The 16,519-nt window shown below is 41.5% G+C and overlaps 1 protein-coding gene across 1 annotated transcript; it reads left to right on the top strand.

The window, feature by feature from the left end:
- Window positions 1-4,947: 4,947 nt before the first annotated feature.
- FRZB (frizzled-related protein) lies at window positions 4,948-14,096 on the top strand. The gene is made up of 5 exons (XM_010007385.1): window positions 4,948-5,068; window positions 9,427-9,492; window positions 11,892-12,096; window positions 12,334-12,397; window positions 13,816-14,096. The coding sequence occupies exons 1-5, from the start codon at window positions 4,948-4,950 to the stop codon at window positions 13,924-13,926; spliced, it is 567 nt and encodes a 188-aa protein (XP_010005687.1). The 3' UTR covers window positions 13,927-14,096.
- The last annotated feature ends 2,423 nt before the right edge of the window (window positions 14,097-16,519 follow it).

The raw sequence follows: 16,519 nt of genomic DNA, 5'->3' as shown, positions 1-16,519 counted from the left end.
AGAAATCTTAATTTCTTAAGGAAAAAACCCACCACCTCTGAAACATAAAATTAAAGATTATTCAATTGATGGAGACCTATTTTCTTAAATCTTCTATGAAGCCTGTATTTCTCTATGTAGTCTGAGTTCTTGGTACCTGCCTGGATGAGATTACAGTAACCTGGTATGTGAATTTGGCCTTGGGTACTTAAAGAAAAGGAAAAGAGCTGTTTCCCATGCTTGTTTTTCATATGTTATTAACTTCACTACCAAAACAGTGGTTTCTGAACTCCAGATGCAGTTTGCTCTGACCCAGACGTTGCGTAGCTCTGCTCAGATGAGTCAAAATGCACGGTGGTGCTGGGGGAGTGTTTCAGACTGTGCTGAGGACAAGCAGTCGTGCCCAGGTTGTCATTTCTGAAGTTGAGATTTAGGTGTTAGCTCAAAACTCTGAAGCAGCTTTGATTCGCAGTTAAAAAATAAAGTCATGGCAGGCTTCAAGCCTGAAAGAAGACAGGAAAAATAAATAAGGGTATTAAAACCTTGACAGTGATGATACCTTGCCTGAGTCTCCTAGAGTGGCTTTTACAGTCTTAAGCCTCAAGTCAAGACCCAGGCCATTAAAGGTCATCAAAACCTGTTAGGTTTTGTTATCTGGATTAATTTGTGTGGAGCTGCTGTGTTGCCACGTTGCCAGCTGCTTTGTGACTTGGGAGTCCAAGTGGTCTGTATTAGATTTTAACTAGGACCCATTTTTTCTTTGCTTTTTTTTGCAATCATAGTAGAAAGACCATTTCTGGAAGAAGAGCGGAAGTAGATTATAAGGTCTGAATCTGTGCTTTTTGGAAGGGTTTGTCAGTGGGCCTCACACATGTCTCCATCAGAAGAAAGTGCCCAAGGAGCAAACCAAAAATGGTTTGCTATGGTTGTGTTCTTTGGTGCAGAGTGCTGGGAATGGCTTCAGTAATAGCTGGGCCATATCCTTTAACTGCGGAGACAGTCAGGATCATGTTACTTCTGGCTCTTCCACACTTTTTTTTTTTTGTTAATTTAAGCAGTGATATAAGAAAGACACGTGCTCAAAACTAAGTTTTAACAAGTTGCTTCATTTTCTTAAACCTCTCATCCAAATCTATGATCCAGGCATTGTTATTTTGTATACTTGCTAGGCAAGTGGGTTTTGTTGTTTTCCTCTCTTTGTCAGTGGTGTGGGTTTTTTATATAGTATCTCTCTGAAATATGATTAATGAAAATGGCTTATTGGAAAAAACAGTTACAATTTTTGACCCTGGTATTAAACTATCTTTAATGGGAAACTTTTGGATTGCAGTTCTGGATAATATTTCCTCTTTGGCAGTCCTGCTAATCATCACTGACAGATACTCCTTTTGAGAAGACTGTTTTGCAGAGAGGTCACCTCAAAAGTCAAGTGGAACAATAGGAAGTAGTTTTGCTTATTTTCAAAAATAGTGTTTAGGGGTTGGTTTTTTATTGTCTGGATTACAACTGGAGAGGACAGGCCTGATGGAGAAATGTTCGACTTGCCATTATATTGCTGGGGTCAGGGGATGGGATTTCATGGTTGCTCATGCCCATCTTCCTGGTGGTGGCAAGGCTGGCCCAAAGCCTTTTCCCTATTGCTTCCCTGGTAGATGAAATGGTGGTAGGATATTGTCTGGAGGAAGGATTAGGGAGATGTGAAGCATTTCCCAAGATGTGTCCTCCAGTGGTGGAGGTCTCTGGTCCCATCCACAAACCCATGGTCCTCTACATGAGTAGGAACTGCTCATCCCTAAATAAGCATGGGTGCACCAGCAAAGATGAGCATCAAGGCAAGGTCAGTACTTGCCTGAGCCCTCACAAGCAGGGGAATGAGTCATGGAGTGACATGTCTGTACCTGTGTGGTTTTCCTTTGCTTATGGACAGACACCCTGCTCTGACCACAACTGCAGAGCACAATGTGCTGCAGGCAGCAGCCTTCACGTGGGCACAGGGATAGGAGCCCTTTCCAGGAATAGCTGTTCTGCACAGAACCTCTAAATTACTCCTGTTGCACAGTCAGTTGATTGGTCACATACCCGCAGCCTCTGGTTGGGGTAGGACAAGTCACCTGGCATATAAATGCAGAATTAGGAGATGGACTGAGGTTGTCATGCACTGCCATTTGTTAAAAATAAAGTTGTGTAACGAGGAGTGGAAGGGAACATTGGGTGGGAAGCATTTTAGTTGTGTGTTTGTTCACAGGACCAGGTTTCTGTTGGGTATATTGAGTGTTTACCAGCCCTCCTTGAAACAGTGTGAGTTAGAAGGTGGGCTCCTTAGCTGACACAGGGACATTGTGCCCCTGAGTGGGGTCAGGGAAGGCTGCAGCTCCCTCACTGGGCACTGCCTTCTGTTGAGTTGTAGTTCCAGAGTGAACTGGACTTGGTTTGCTCAGACACTATGAAGCTGAGACTGTTCAGATCATCCCTTGCTTTAGGAAGGGAGAGTGCACTTCAGGGCTTGTTTTTCCTTCCCTCTTCCCTCCATGGATGCAACCATGATAAACATTTGACCTGGTACTTCTTTTGCCTCCTCTGCTCTTGAAAACTTTTTCTTCCCTCAGTATCTATTTTGGTGGCATAGGGCATGTGCTTTGGAGCTATGAACAAACCATCCATTCATAGCAGTCATACTTGTTTTAGCAGGAATTTTAGTTTGCTTGGGACATATGAAGCACCCAAAAGTTCCCTTGGCCTTGTGCAAAACCAACCAACCTTGAAGGCAACCCAAGGAGTTGGCCAAGGGAACTGAAGGAGAGGGAGAGTGCATCTGGAGAGCTTGCTTTGCTGGGGTCTTCAATGCCCCGGCATAAAAGGGGTGAAAGAAGAGAGGGGAAAAACATCTTGGGCCAGCCTTAGGCACAGGGAGAATGAAGGCCACCTCTCCATGGTTGGTGGCTGGAAGGTTTTGCAGGTGGGAGCAGGATTATCAGGCTACAGACACAAGTGCTCTCCGCGCTATTACCAGATCAGAAGGAAATGCAGGTTTAAAGCAAAGTACTGGCTAAAGGAACAAGACAACAGAGGGTTGGTCCAGGCAAGGAAGATGGAGAAGAAATGTGATCATCCTTTTACTAGCCATTTATAAGACCTAGACCACTTTAATCTCTCTTTCATTCTGTCCTGGAAGACAAGAAAGCACTCGGTAGTATGTGAAATGTGTTTAAATTTGAATACTATCTCTCTATTTTTTTTTTTAACTATATGCTATTGGTAGGACATGTGATCTTACATTTCCACCCAATAACAACAGCTTTTTAAAAATCTGAGGATCACTCAGCTGAGTAATAAAAATAAGCTATGTAAGTGAGAGTTAGCCTGGGTAATCTCACTTGTTAGAAGGTAGCATGGAGAATCCTTACAGCTGCTGTGGAAGTACCTGATAACCAAAGATCAATCTGGCTCCATGAAAATCTTGTTTGTTCTATAAACTAAGACCCTGCAGTAGCTTGGAACTGTCTTGGGAAGAAAATGGGTGTGATTTTTACTAGAAATAGGATCTTGGATGTAAAAGGGCATGTATTCAGTCTATTCAGTTGAATGCTATTATCTATGCCCGTTGCTCTGTACATCGGTAGGAATAATTACTCCTGAAGTTTCCATTATTTTGAAGTTAAGTCTTATGTCAAGGAATTAGTTGTTTTTCAGATTTGCTCTTCACCTTGTCTGTTACTTAGTCATAATCTCACTTATATAAAGGAAACTTCATGTTGCTATGATAAATGTAAATATACATTAAGAGGAAGGTGTTTGTTTGTTTGTTTTTAAAAAAAAGTCTGTCCAAACTAGACAGTTAAATGTTTGTTTGTTTGTTTGTTTGTTTTAAAAAAAAAAGTCTGTCCAAACTAGACAGTTAAGTAATATTGAATCTTTTGTAAACAGGTATTTTAAATACATGTTGTGATTAAATAATGGCCCCAGCCCTTAAAATTTAGTCCACACATTTAAACCGTTCACCTATAGTATGTATTATTGGTGTCCTGGGTTGTTCTACAGCCACATCCTCACAGCTTCAGCTGCAGGAGAGGAGCTTTTGTGACATAGTCTTGTATTCGTTTGTTATATATTGTGAAAGCAATTGTATTGCACCTGTGATAAAACGAGGATGTAAGAAAGAGGGTCTTTGCATGATAACAGCATCCAGAGTTGAAAAAGCTGCATAGACTTTTTGGCATGTGAACTTGAAGAAGGGGTTTTGATTGGAAAGCTTTTTTGATTTTGCATTTGATGTGTCAGTCTAATAATATTGTTTCTCTCCCAGCTCTTGTCTCTCTTGCACTTATTTTTTCCTTAACTTGTACAACTTTAGATGCATTACCAGACCTTTTTTTTTCATTATAAAGTATATGTATAAATCCATTATATTGTCTGATTTAATAAACAGTAAGTTTGAAATCATGCTTTTTACCAATTTGGGACACATTGCACCTGAGTGTCTGAAAGCAGTTCTTTGGGCATAGTGCCTTTTTTTTTTCCCTTCTGTTCCTTATCTGACCTTCAAACTAATCAGTGTGTTTTTAAACTTGAGGGGAACGGGAATGTCTGAAACGTTTGTTTTGGCATTTGCTTCAATGATATGATTGTGGTTGGTTGGTTTGATTTCCTCAGTAACCAAAAAAAACAAACCAAAAGTAATTTCTCCTTCATCATCTAATTAAATGCAAACAGTATGTGTATTTTTTGTAGATGCTTGTAAGTTCATGCCATAAATTTGTCCTCATCCTAAAACTACCAGTCTGTACACCAACAGGAATGGACTATTTAATCTGCCTCAGCATTTAACATGATGTGCTGGGTTAGAGTGAAGTTCAGATAAGAAATGGAGTCAACTTTAATAGGCTGGCCCATAGAACATTACCACGTGTTTATTAATTAAGTTATTAAGTTTTGATGTGCTAAATATTATTATCTAATAAGAGTATTTTAATGTGGGTATATTGTAATACTCCAATCTTAAAAATACTAACATTTCTTTGCATATTTAATGAATCTTTGCCAGATTTCCCTATGGATTCTAATAATGGCAACTGCAGAGGTGCTGCCATTGGTGAGTACACTTTTATAAAACTGTATAATAACCTATAGTCTTTCAAATTATTTTAGTACTGAATAAAGTAAGAGGAATACCAAGCGATGCATAAATATTCTGTCTGGGGATGCTGTCAATTGTGCTTTTGTATCCCATGGGCAGGTTGTTCAGCCTGTGACCTCTCAGCACACAACTCAGCACATCTTTCAGTGCTCATCTCTTTTGCTTTTGTCTGGGCAAAATTTCTGTCCAATCTGTAGGGCTGTGCTTATTTCATTAAAAGGTTTGTCTTGAGCAGTGAGAGTGTTCAGTAAATGGATTTGCCCCAGGTGAAGGTAATGGTTCATTCTGGTTTTAAAGCTTGGAAAATAAATTCAGCACTTTGTAGATAATGGCAAAACTCCCATGCACCTGAGGAGACTGAGACCTTCTGAGACTGGTTTTATTCCAGCCGGTCCCCTGCGCTTTTTATTTTTGTTTTTGCTGAAACTGACTAAAACTCCCTCAGTGTTTCCGCTAGTAATAGACAATGCAAAGAAGCAAACTGAAGCTTGGTAGCTAATAGATAATACAAATGCGAATTTGTTGCTCAAGCAAGCCAATGCCTGTATGTTGCCTTGTATTTTCCTTTGACAAGAAGATGACACTTGGAAACCTAGCATTGGTCATTGTGCCTTTCCTTCTCCAGAGGTGTTAATGAGCCATAATGTGCACTGATGCTCAGTAATATGAAGACCTAAGTGTTGCTGTGGAACATAAAATTAGATACCTACACAACACTGGGTAACTTCTGCGTTGACCTCTGGGACCACTAAAAATGCCCAGCTTATAATAACAGTTCTAAAATATGATTAAAATGCCATTTAAATGGCAGTGTGCATCCTTCAGCAAGCCAGCTACCATTAGAAAAATCTGATAAAAGTAAGCTCCTCTAACAAGCTTCACTTGAAATTACCTTGAGCATGGGACCTTGTCTGAAAAATGTCCTAAAGATTTGTATTACTTATGTTAGTATCTTGTTAGTTTCAAGTCATTTTCACTTTGGGGGCATTGAGAAGGTGTGGATTCCATGTTCTACAGTTTCTGTACAAAGAGCTTCACTTTGAGTATGGAAGTAAAGCTGGATACCTTCAGTGTCACCTTCTATCAAAACTATTAAACACATCTTTAGCACTGCCTGTCCCTGGGGATGCAGATGGCAGGTAATACCATATGTGACCCTGCGGTGGAAAAGAGTAAGATTTAGTTACACTGTTGCTGTTGGGATGCTTTCTGATGAGTGAAAGCAAAACCAGACCTAGGAGAATATTTCATTCAATAAATGGGTTGAAGGTGCACAGAAAAATTGCTGGTGAAAAGGAAGGGTAATATTTTTATCACCACCTTTCACTATGCAAACACAATTCCTGGTTCAGTGCACTACAGCATTTTCAACAAACACAGTTTTAACCACCTAAAAGGCTGTGCTTCATAATTGCCTTATTTATATGTTCAGTAAAGTACATTTGTAGTTTTGCCATTGTAAATAGATTTTTTTTTTTTTTTTCAAGGAGAAACCTGATTTGTTTTAAAAAATCCTGAACTTGGCTCTGTGGTTTCTGAAGCACATTGCATGTGCTGCTCTGGGTGGTTGGACAGCTTATCCCTGCTCAAGGCACCTTTTATGCCTGGCAGTGTCCACTGGGAGAACATTCCTTCTGAGTTTACATGGGGCTTTTTTTTTTTGGCTTTTTTTTTTAATGGGAGATTTTTTACCCCTCATGGCCATAAACTATATTGTTGTCTGCTTCATCACATGCTTTTCAAGTCACTTAAATTTTTCCAGAGGTTTTTTTATCCTTAACTTGTCAAGGAAGCACTAGCCAGATTTGAGCTCTTGTTAGTCCTATATTGACTTGTATTAAAAAAGAATGTTTAATGGCAAAGTGAGGTGAGATCTCAGTGAAGACTGGTGTGAGCTTCTGCTGCTAGTCCTGTTTTTTGGGGTATAACTGTGATCCCAGTGTACCTCTGGGAATTCTGGCAGCTTCAGAGGAGACTACCATGTAAGATGGGACTTAAACTCAGCATCAAGAGATGCAGTACATTTTAATAGCCACCTTTTGTGGGTCTTCCCCACTCCCTGGGGAAGGCTCAACTTTGCCATAACCCTGCATCTATGTAATATATATTTTCCTTCAAAAATGTTGGTTTGTTCTAGCTCTAGGGCTGATTTTTATAACTGACCTTGACAAGTGACTCTGTTTTTTTCTATATCTCTAAATCGTATTTGGGAATAACAGCGTTTTGTAAAGTTTTTGGAATGTAAATTTGAAGAGCAATAAGGCAACTAAGAGGTATCCTTCTTTAAGAATGTGGGGAGGTCTATATTTTTTTTCTAGAACAAGAGATTTCAAGTATATTCTTCAAATGAATAAAATAAAATAACGAATACCATCTTAAAATTGAGGAAAATGTGAGGCTTTTTATTCTTTCTCGTAGTTTGGACCCTTTTATTCTACTTGTGGCACAGAGCAAAGTACTGTACAGCAGGAGAACTTTTAAGTGTTTGGCTTGCTGGACTTGAGCACTGAGATGCCTTGTGTGAGTGTGGGTCATGGGAGCACATCTTTTATGACCTGTTTCAAGGCAGCTTATAAAATGGGCCATAATAGGGCCTAAAATATGCAGAAGCTCCCACAGGCAGAGGGTAAGCCAAAAATCACTTCCCTTCCCTGTCTTTATTATTTTAACACAGTCTCATACAAAAGCTGAAGTTTGTAGTTCTCTATATATAGATTCCTGAGGATGTGTTTGAAATTCAGGAAAACAATATACTCTTCTTCTGAAATATTCTCCTCTTTCCTGATTTTTTTTTGTATTTTCAACTAAAAAACAATTCAATGTAAAATAAGTAGTAGTTTGAAAAGTTCATAACCATATGATTTTTTTTTTTTAATATGCAGAAATCTTACATAGCAAATGAAATTTTTCAGACTCTTCATGTTGAATCGAACTAAGTCACTAGATGATAGGTATTGGTATTACAGAATTATAGAAACAGGCTTCCACTTAAATGCTAAGTCAAATGTTAAAATAGATGACCATGTGTACATAACACTGGGACCTGCTGTTTGAAATTATTCCACCAAACTCCACTTAGACGTTAGTTTGAAAGAACTAAATATTTGCATTGGCACAACTAGCCATGACATACTGGTGGTGTTCATGAATGCATGCATCTGGAGCTTCAGCATTAGCACTCCCTGGACACTAATGAAAATGTTTTTACCTCCATTATTGTTCCCAGCTGTCTGGAAGATGCAGCACTGGGAAAGCTGCTCTGACAGGGCTCATTTGTATTGTCTCTTGAAGGCCATCCTGAACTCCATAAGGGCTCAAAATTTCCCTCTTTTAATTACGTTTGAGATAAAATAGTCTGAAATGTAGACAGAAATCGAGGGTCAGTACAGAGCAGGATCAAAGGTAACACCAGCAATAGTCAAATACAGCCCTTCAGACTCTTAAACTCAGGCTCTTTTATACCTCTTGCCAGACAGCACTGAGGAGACATGGTTGAGGTTTCACTTTGTTGGGACAGTCCCACAAGTGTTCAGAGCAGGGACCCATGTGTCTCTTGGACCCACCACCCTCCGACATGCTTTCTCATTTGACTGTAGGTCTTAGACATCTTCAGGTGTAAAGGGGCTGTGCCACTGTTAAGCAATCTAAGCTCTCAAGGTGAACTGCATGTTGAGAATTAGCCACAAAAATCACATTGCTTATGGCAAATGTCTCTTGGCCAGAACATCCCAGTTTGATAAATTGAGCTGAGACATGTAGTCTCCAGTCAAATGTTGAATAGTGCCCTGTCATAGTGTTTCTTTCTGTATCTATATTAAGTCTCTAATTACAAGGTGCAGAAAGGAGGACATTCTGGATCAATGTACAGGAGAGAAGATTCAGGACTGCAGCCCCTCTGAGCATGAAAGACACCAAGACTGAACCTTGAACTGGCTTAAAGTGGAAGATTTTGTCACTTCAGACCCCAAGTCCTTGTGTCTTTGTTGTTGTGGGGCTAGTTGGTTGTAGTGGTTTGGTTTAGTTCTTTGAATTTCAATGTACTTAGTTTTCTCCTAGAAACTTTTGAGGTCTCATGGATGGTTCCACATCATCTTCCAACAGAACAGACCAGTAATGCCCAGGGGTGTGGGGCACGGTATCTTCTCTCCCCCCACATAAGACTAAACATAACAAGGTGTTTTTAATATTTCACTTCCTGTAATCAACAAGTCAGTTCAGTTAAATTTTCATTAGCTGTGAGCTTGGGGTTTTGGGGCAGATTGTCACTGAACAGATGCTCTTTTCTTGCTAAGCAAAACCTTCTGTCTTCACAGAGCGCTGCAAATGCAAGCCTGTCAAAGCCACCCAGAAGACCTATCTGCGCAACAACTATAACTACGGTAAGAGCAGCTGCGTGGCCGGCTCCCAGCATTTCTAAGGGGAAAACAGTCAGTCAACAAGCCTATGATCCCACGTACTTTTGGGTAATCCGTTGGTACTTAGTATAGAAGGAACATGTGGCCTGAAACGTTTCCAAATTGGAAGGATGGGGGGGTTTAGGAAGAGTGTCTTTGTTGATGTTGAGGGTGTTGTCAGTGTCAGCACAGGCATCTGTGGTTTGTGCACTTCTTCAGTGTGAGAAGTGACAGGACAAAACTCAAGTTGTGGGCTGCTGTGCTTGAGCTGCCTCCTTGATTTCCAAGAGTGATACACTCTGCTTGTGCAGGAAAGCATGTTTTTACTAATTTCCATGCCTACAAACTCACCACGGGATCTGGCACACTAGGTTCTTTCCTTCTTGCATATTGAAGCCAGCAATGAGCATCTTGCTGGCACTTATGCTGTCAGTGACACTTGTAAACGTGCACAGTGTTCATAGAATCATAGACTGGTTTGGGAACCTTAAAAATCATCTAGTTTCAACCTTTCCTGTAGCCCATTCAGGTTCTAGAAGGTGCTCTAAAGTCTCCCCAGATGCTTTTCTTTTCCAGGCTGAACAACCCCAACTCTCTCAGCCTGTCATAGCAGAGGTGCTCCAGCCCTCTGATCATCTTTGTGGTCCTCCTTTGGACTTCCTCAAACAGTTCCATGTCTTTATTGTGTTGGGGGCTCCAGAACTGGACACAGTATTTGAGGTGGGGTCCCACGAGAGCAGAGCAGTGGGGGAGAATCCCCTCCCTGGCCCCACCGTTTTGATGCAGCCCAGGACACAGTTGGCCTGTGCTGCAAGCACACCTTGCCAGCTTGTGTTGAGCTTCCTATCAACCAACACCCCCAGGTTCTTTTCCTCAGTGCTGTTCTCTATCCATTCTCTGCCCAGCCTGTATTGGTGCTTGGGATTGCCCTGACCCAGGTGCTGGAGTCCATATTATGTCTTCTCTTGCTGCAATTGTCCTGGTCTTCAGGGATGTCACAAGTCCAGGCTGTTACTTTTCTTTGTACTGTTTGTTTTAAGCAAATTAGGCTGATGAAGTCAGGGAATAAATATCACAGAAATTGAACAACTGGATTTGTCCTTTTTCTCCTTAATCATGCAAATAGCCTGAGGCTCGGTGAACTGCAAGACTTCATTTAAATGGTAGGGATGGCTTAATATTTATTAAGATAATGTATTTATACAAATATCAGAGAAGCTTCATAGAAAAATAGATCCTATTAAGGAGTGAAAAACTGTAGTTGTATTCAGTGTAACACCATGGGCATAATCTAGTAGGTACATGGTACAGAGCTGTTGAGTATGCTGCTGTCCATCTTTACAGGCTTTTGAAATTAAAGAGGTCTTAAAATGCGTTTGAATTTACTTCCAAGTAAAGCAGCATTTTGTTCTAAAAGTTCTAAGAAAGTGGATCACCTCGGGTAAATTACATACATTAAATGCCTAATTATGAATTGCTGGCGGCTGTATTTATTGTGGCTGCAATACAGGCTGGTTGATGGTCTTTATGGGCAATGTCTGTGAAGACAGGAGATATTAAAGACTGGTTTTCTTTGTTCTGTATTACCTTTTTCACATAGGCTAGCAGAAAATGGGAATGAGGGGAATCTGCTATTTGTAATGGGCAGGAACTCTTGTTTGCAAGCTGTGAAAGATGTGGCATTCTGGGGAGCATGACCTCTGGACTGGCTTTGCATTTGCATGTGGTCTCAGTTCACTGGTCACTATGAGACAAGTGAAGAGCCCTTTAAAGGCAACTACTGGTCCTATGCAACATAAGGCAAAAAGAAAGGGTGAGGCAGGAAACAATTAGGTGGGTCATCAGGTCAAGATCAGGAGCATTTGGAGTTGAGAAAGAGCAGAGCAGATTGGTGCTGGGTCACTGGACAAAGAACAAAAAAGTTAAGGGCCTGTGATCTGGCAGAAGAAGTGATACAAGAAGTTCTAATCCACATTCATATGTTGTGAAGGGTTGAGAGTGGTAAATAAAGTTAGGTCATCTGTACTGCAAAGTAACCAAAGTGGGAGAAGTGACAGCTTGAGGGAGAAAGAGAGCATGCAGTGACTGAATGAAATATATTTCTACTGGAAAGAGCGAAGAGGAAGGCAACTTAAAGCCCAATTTAAACAGGACTGGTACATTAATTCCTGGTGGTCACCATACTATTTTGAGATATACTAAGCTACCTGAGGGGAGGATGAAGTAATGAAGTGAAGAGCTGGCGGCAGGGACGTTGCTGGAGTTCAGCTAAGCTTTTGATAATGGACCATGCAAAACTCTAATCCCAGAGGTCACCAAGGATGGGTTGGGGATGACCTGCATTATCTGCTGCTGCTAACTAGCTCTGTGTGATGTTTACCCAGTCATTCGGGCTAAAGTCAAGGAGGTGAAGACCAAATGCCACGATGTCACTGCAGTTGTGGAAGTAAAGGAGATCCTAAAATCTTCCCTGGTGAACATCCCAAAGGATACTGTCAACCTTCACACAAACTCTGGCTGCCTGTGCCCCCTGCTCAGTGCCAACGAGGAGTACATCATTATGGGCTATGAAGATGAGGAGCGCTCCAGGTAGTTCTTGCTGCATTGGCCTTGGATCATACTGGTTGTAGTTTGTTCCCCCTCCTCTAAAGCTGAACTTTAGAGCCACCAGGAAATGAAAGCTTGGTGGGACTCTCTGTACATCTCCTTAATGACGTTCAGTGGGGACAAGCCTCTCTGCAGGCTCCGAGTTAAGTCTTGCATGCATTGGGTTGTGTAGCTTGTGCAGACTTGTTGATGGAGTAACTGGTTGTCTCCACTGTGTAGATTACTCTTGGTGGAAGGCTCCATAGCTGAGAAATGGAAGGATCGTCTTGGTAAAAAAGTAAAGGTAAGAGAATCTCTCACCAGCAGTCAAATGTTGCAGATACTGTGAAACATCTACCTCATCTTTTAAAAAATGTGTGCTGACCCCTGTTAATAATTATCAAGTATCAAAAATGAACTTGGTATATTATTTGCTATAGTACTTGGAAATGCATCCTGAATAAACTAAAGGATTACCCCAATGTACACCAGTGTAGCAGCCATCAAAGCCCTGTCCCAAAAAAGCCAACAGCAGGAGTCCATAGGCAAACTGTATCCTGCTATTGGGATCCTTCATTGGGATACTAATTTTTAAAAAAAAGAGCTTTACAAGTGTCATGTCACCAACCATTTCTCATCACCATCTCCTTTTCCAAAAGTATCATCAGTTGTACCAGCTATAGTTCTGTCTCTTTGTACTGCAGTTGCTATTACCTGGCAAAGTAAATACTTAAAAAATGTAATAAAAATCACTTGACTGTTTGTTCATCCTGCTTACCCAAGAGATTGCACAGGTAGAATCATAGAATTACAGGGGTTGGAAGGGACCTCTAGAGGTCATCTAGTCTAACCCCGCCTGCCAAAGCAGGATCACCTAGGGCAAGTCACACAGGACTGCATCCAGGTGGGTTTTGAATGTCTGTAGAGAAAGACACTCCACAACTCCTGTAGGCAGCCTGTCCCATGCCTGTTACCCTCACAGTAAAGAAGTTTCTCCTCATGTTGAGGTGGAGCTTCCTGTGTTTTAGCTTATACCCATAGCTCCTTGTCCTATTACTGGGCAGCACTGAAAAGAGACTGGCCCCTTCACCTTGACACCTACCCCTCAGATATTTGTAGACATGAATAAGATCCCCTCTCAACCTTCTCTTGTCTACACTAAACAACCCCAGGTCTCTCAGCCTTTCTTCACAAGAGTCCCTTCACTCAGGTCCCTCAGTCATCCTCGTAGCTCTCTGTTGGACTCTCTCCACTAGACCCCTGTCTCTTGAATTGAGGAGCCCAAAACTGGTTATAATACTCCACATGTGGTCTCACCAGGGTAGAGCAGAGGGGGAGGAGAACCTCCCTAGACTTGCTGAACACACTTAGCTTAATGCATATTTTAATAAGGAATAACTTCATTTAAAAGTTATTCCTGAGAAGGTGAGATGCTTTTCTGCTGCAGCTGTTGTGCCTTGTCTCATCGCCTTCCTTCACAGAGGCTACAAGAAAGCCTGGAAGAGTTTTTTTCCTGTTTTAAGTGACTTTACTGATAATCTCACGTTCCACCAGCTCCCACTGCAGGGTCATGTGCTGGAAACAGCCACTGTTTGTTTGTTTGTTTGTTTGTTTGTTTGTTTGTTTGTTGCTGCTGTTGGTAAGCACATTGAGTTGCTTTACATCTGATTGATGACTTCTTCTGTCATCTCTCTTGTCATTCCTTTGCCTTTGGATCCACAGCGCTGGGATCAGAAGCTCCGGCACCTTGGGAAGGGGAAGGGAGAGCCCGGACACGCCGACCTGGCTCCGAAGCTCAGCAGAGCCAGCAGTGCCCGACAAGCACGGAGTTAGATGAGGAATGCCCTAGGTTGACATGCAGTGGACTATCTACCAAGACTTCCTTGTTGAAGCAGCAGAGGAGAAATTGCACTATTGCACGTTATATTCTATTGTTTACTACAAAATAATGTTTTAGCTTATATTAGTTTTTATTCTCCCTCTTGTTTTCTGCCTTTTTTTTTTTTTTGGATGTGTGCAAACTCTGGAAATACTTTTTTTTTTTTTCTCCTTTTACTAAGAACTGTAGAAAACTGCCCTGACAAGGTGGGGAAAGATAAGGACATGCTGAATTTACCACTTTGTCTTCTGAATCTTCTTAGGGAGAAAATTCTGGTGCAGGCAGGAATGAGATCTGGCGAAGATCGTCGCTTACAGTTGTGACTCAGACTGGCTTCCCCCTCTCACTTTTCTGGTCACTGTTTGCTGGAACTCAGCGTGTTGGGGGGAGGCTGTTGGTGGGTTCTGAAGTGCTTAGTTGGGTTTTTATTATTCTGAAATATATAAAGAAACAATCTTCAGAGAACTGTTTTAATCAGTACACCTTTGTTAAGTTTTCTTACTCATAAATAAACCACTTGTGTAAGCCGAAGTCTAATTAAAATACTTCCTGTGACTTCCTGCTTGTACACAGGGGACCTGGGTTTTCCAGTCCTCTGGACTTTGCAGGAAAGGTTGTATAGCTCTGTTGCCGCGGGACGTAATTTATAGTAGACTTTTTCTTTCGTAATGGCAGTTTGTTCCTCCTTTCTCCCTTTTTTTCTGCAGAGTTGTAGGAGTAGACAGACTCACCAGGCCTGCTTCTCAGTACAGGTCTGCACTTCATCCTTTTGATTTTGTGGTGTTATTCTTAAATCTCTGCCTACATCAAGAAGTGTTCGATGCTCTAGTAAAATATGCCCAATAAAAAAATTGTAGTTGTCAACACAGACCTACCCTAAGTTCTGAACTAAAGTGGTATTTTTTAAATTGCTGTTAAAAAATGTAAAACCATAAAAAAGTTCAATTTTGTGCTTTTACAGAGTCCTTTGCAGATAGTGCCAGCATATTTCTGTTCTCCTTTTCTCTCATGCTCAAAAGAAATAAATCAAAATGGGCTAAATCAAAGAACAGTCCTCTTTGATGTAGGCTGCAGAGTGGAACCCGCTCTACTTAAGATGCAAATGGCTGTTGTGCTCTCAGCTGTCACTATTAAGTGCATTAGACCTGCCTTGCATTAAGAAAGCAGTTGTTAGGTGTTTTGAAAATACAGTAACTGCTTACAGAAATATTTTGGAATATTGGATAATGCTATTTTAAGGTTTCAGTTAATAACCAGAGACTCCAGGGCAGGTACCAAGCAAGTTAAAATGTAGAACTGTTTCCTGCAACACTCAGGGTCTTTTTTGGTTTTTAAATTAAAAATAAAGGGTTAATTTAGGGGAAAGGTTGACTCTGAGAGCTAAGAGTGGTGGAATATCAGGTCTCCAGCTAGTTCTGTTCCCTCAGGGTAGTGCATGGGCAGGCTAAGAAGCTGTGGAAGGACTTTCAAAGAGGAAGCTGAATTAGGAGAATAATTTAAACAGCAGCAACAACAAAGCTATTCCAGTTTGAAAACCTGGCTCTGTTGTGTTTTGGACATTGTTTGGTGCTCCCATTGTCATCTGGTCTGTCGCTTAGTCCCTGTGTTTTCCAGCCATGCCAGCAGCAAGCAGGTCTCTGCTGGTGGTGGTCACCGTAGGTATGGCAAGATGAACATTGTCACTGAAGCAGCATGTCCCATGAAGCCCACTGCTGATCACATGTAATTACTGGGATTTGGACTCCCTTGTGGTTCTTGCAGGGCTCTGTTCTCCCCCCACAGCCTGGCTCACCCTTTCTCGAGGAAAACATTAGCTTAGGTGGTTGTAGAGCGGCATGGCCTTGATGGTGTGTCCCTTTTAAATGGCCATCCACATGCTGAGGGAAAAGCTGGTTTCCCTCTGTCTCCCAAGCTCCCCTTGGACTGTACAGAGACGGTATATGGCTTATAATCTACCTGTTTTACCTGCAGTGAAATGACTTGAGGGTCTTGCTCCGTCTGTTATGAAGACCTTTGTAGCTACGACAAGAGTGCTCTGTGATCATTATGAGCGTTTACTTGTTCCCCTCACAAGCACAAAGACTTTCTTTTTTCAGAACTAGTTTGTTTGGAGGCAGCACTAAAAGCCTCTAAAAGGAGCACAAACAAAACCAGCTCGTTAATTGTGCACAACATGGTTATTTTACTGGGTGATGCGCATACCTACGTGGGTGCATGTGACCAAGTGTCATGGGATGTATAGGAGGGTTGATTGAAACCATGCCTTTCCCACATCTGGGTTGTATTAGTCCAGAGAGAAAATATGCAGCTTGAAATCTCTGTGGATAATTAGCCTGACATGTTGCTTATTGGAAGGGACCCTTTCCTGGTGCTGCTCTGCAGAGGAGAAGGCAAGAGGAGTAAACACCCAAGTTGCTTATTTGCAAGCAATGTCTGGCAGGGGTTGACTCATGGTTTTGATAAACCCGTGCTGGACAAGTTAGTCAACGATATGAAAATAGCTTCATTTCAGCCTGGGTGTTGTTATTGCGGTGTAGAATTCCTGCT

The sequence above is a fragment of the Chaetura pelagica genome, unplaced genomic scaffold (genome assembly GCF_000747805.2).
Source record: "Chaetura pelagica isolate M959 unplaced genomic scaffold, ChaPel_1.0 scaffold240, whole genome shotgun sequence".
Lineage (NCBI taxonomy): Eukaryota > Metazoa > Chordata > Aves > Apodiformes > Apodidae > Chaetura > Chaetura pelagica.
This window is presented reverse-complemented; position numbering and strand designations above follow the sequence as displayed.

Coding starts and splice junctions, on each gene's coding strand:
- FRZB (XM_010007385.1), top strand. CDS start 4,948: ATGTGGGTATATTGTAATACTCCAATCTTAAAAATACTAACATTTCTT. Junction 12,097..12,333: donor GAAGATGAGGAGCGCTCCAG/GTAGTTCTTGCT, acceptor TCCACTGTGTAG/ATTACTCTTGGTGGAAGGCT. Junction 12,398..13,815: donor GTCTTGGTAAAAAAGTAAAG/GTAAGAGAATCT, acceptor TTGGATCCACAG/CGCTGGGATCAGAAGCTCCG.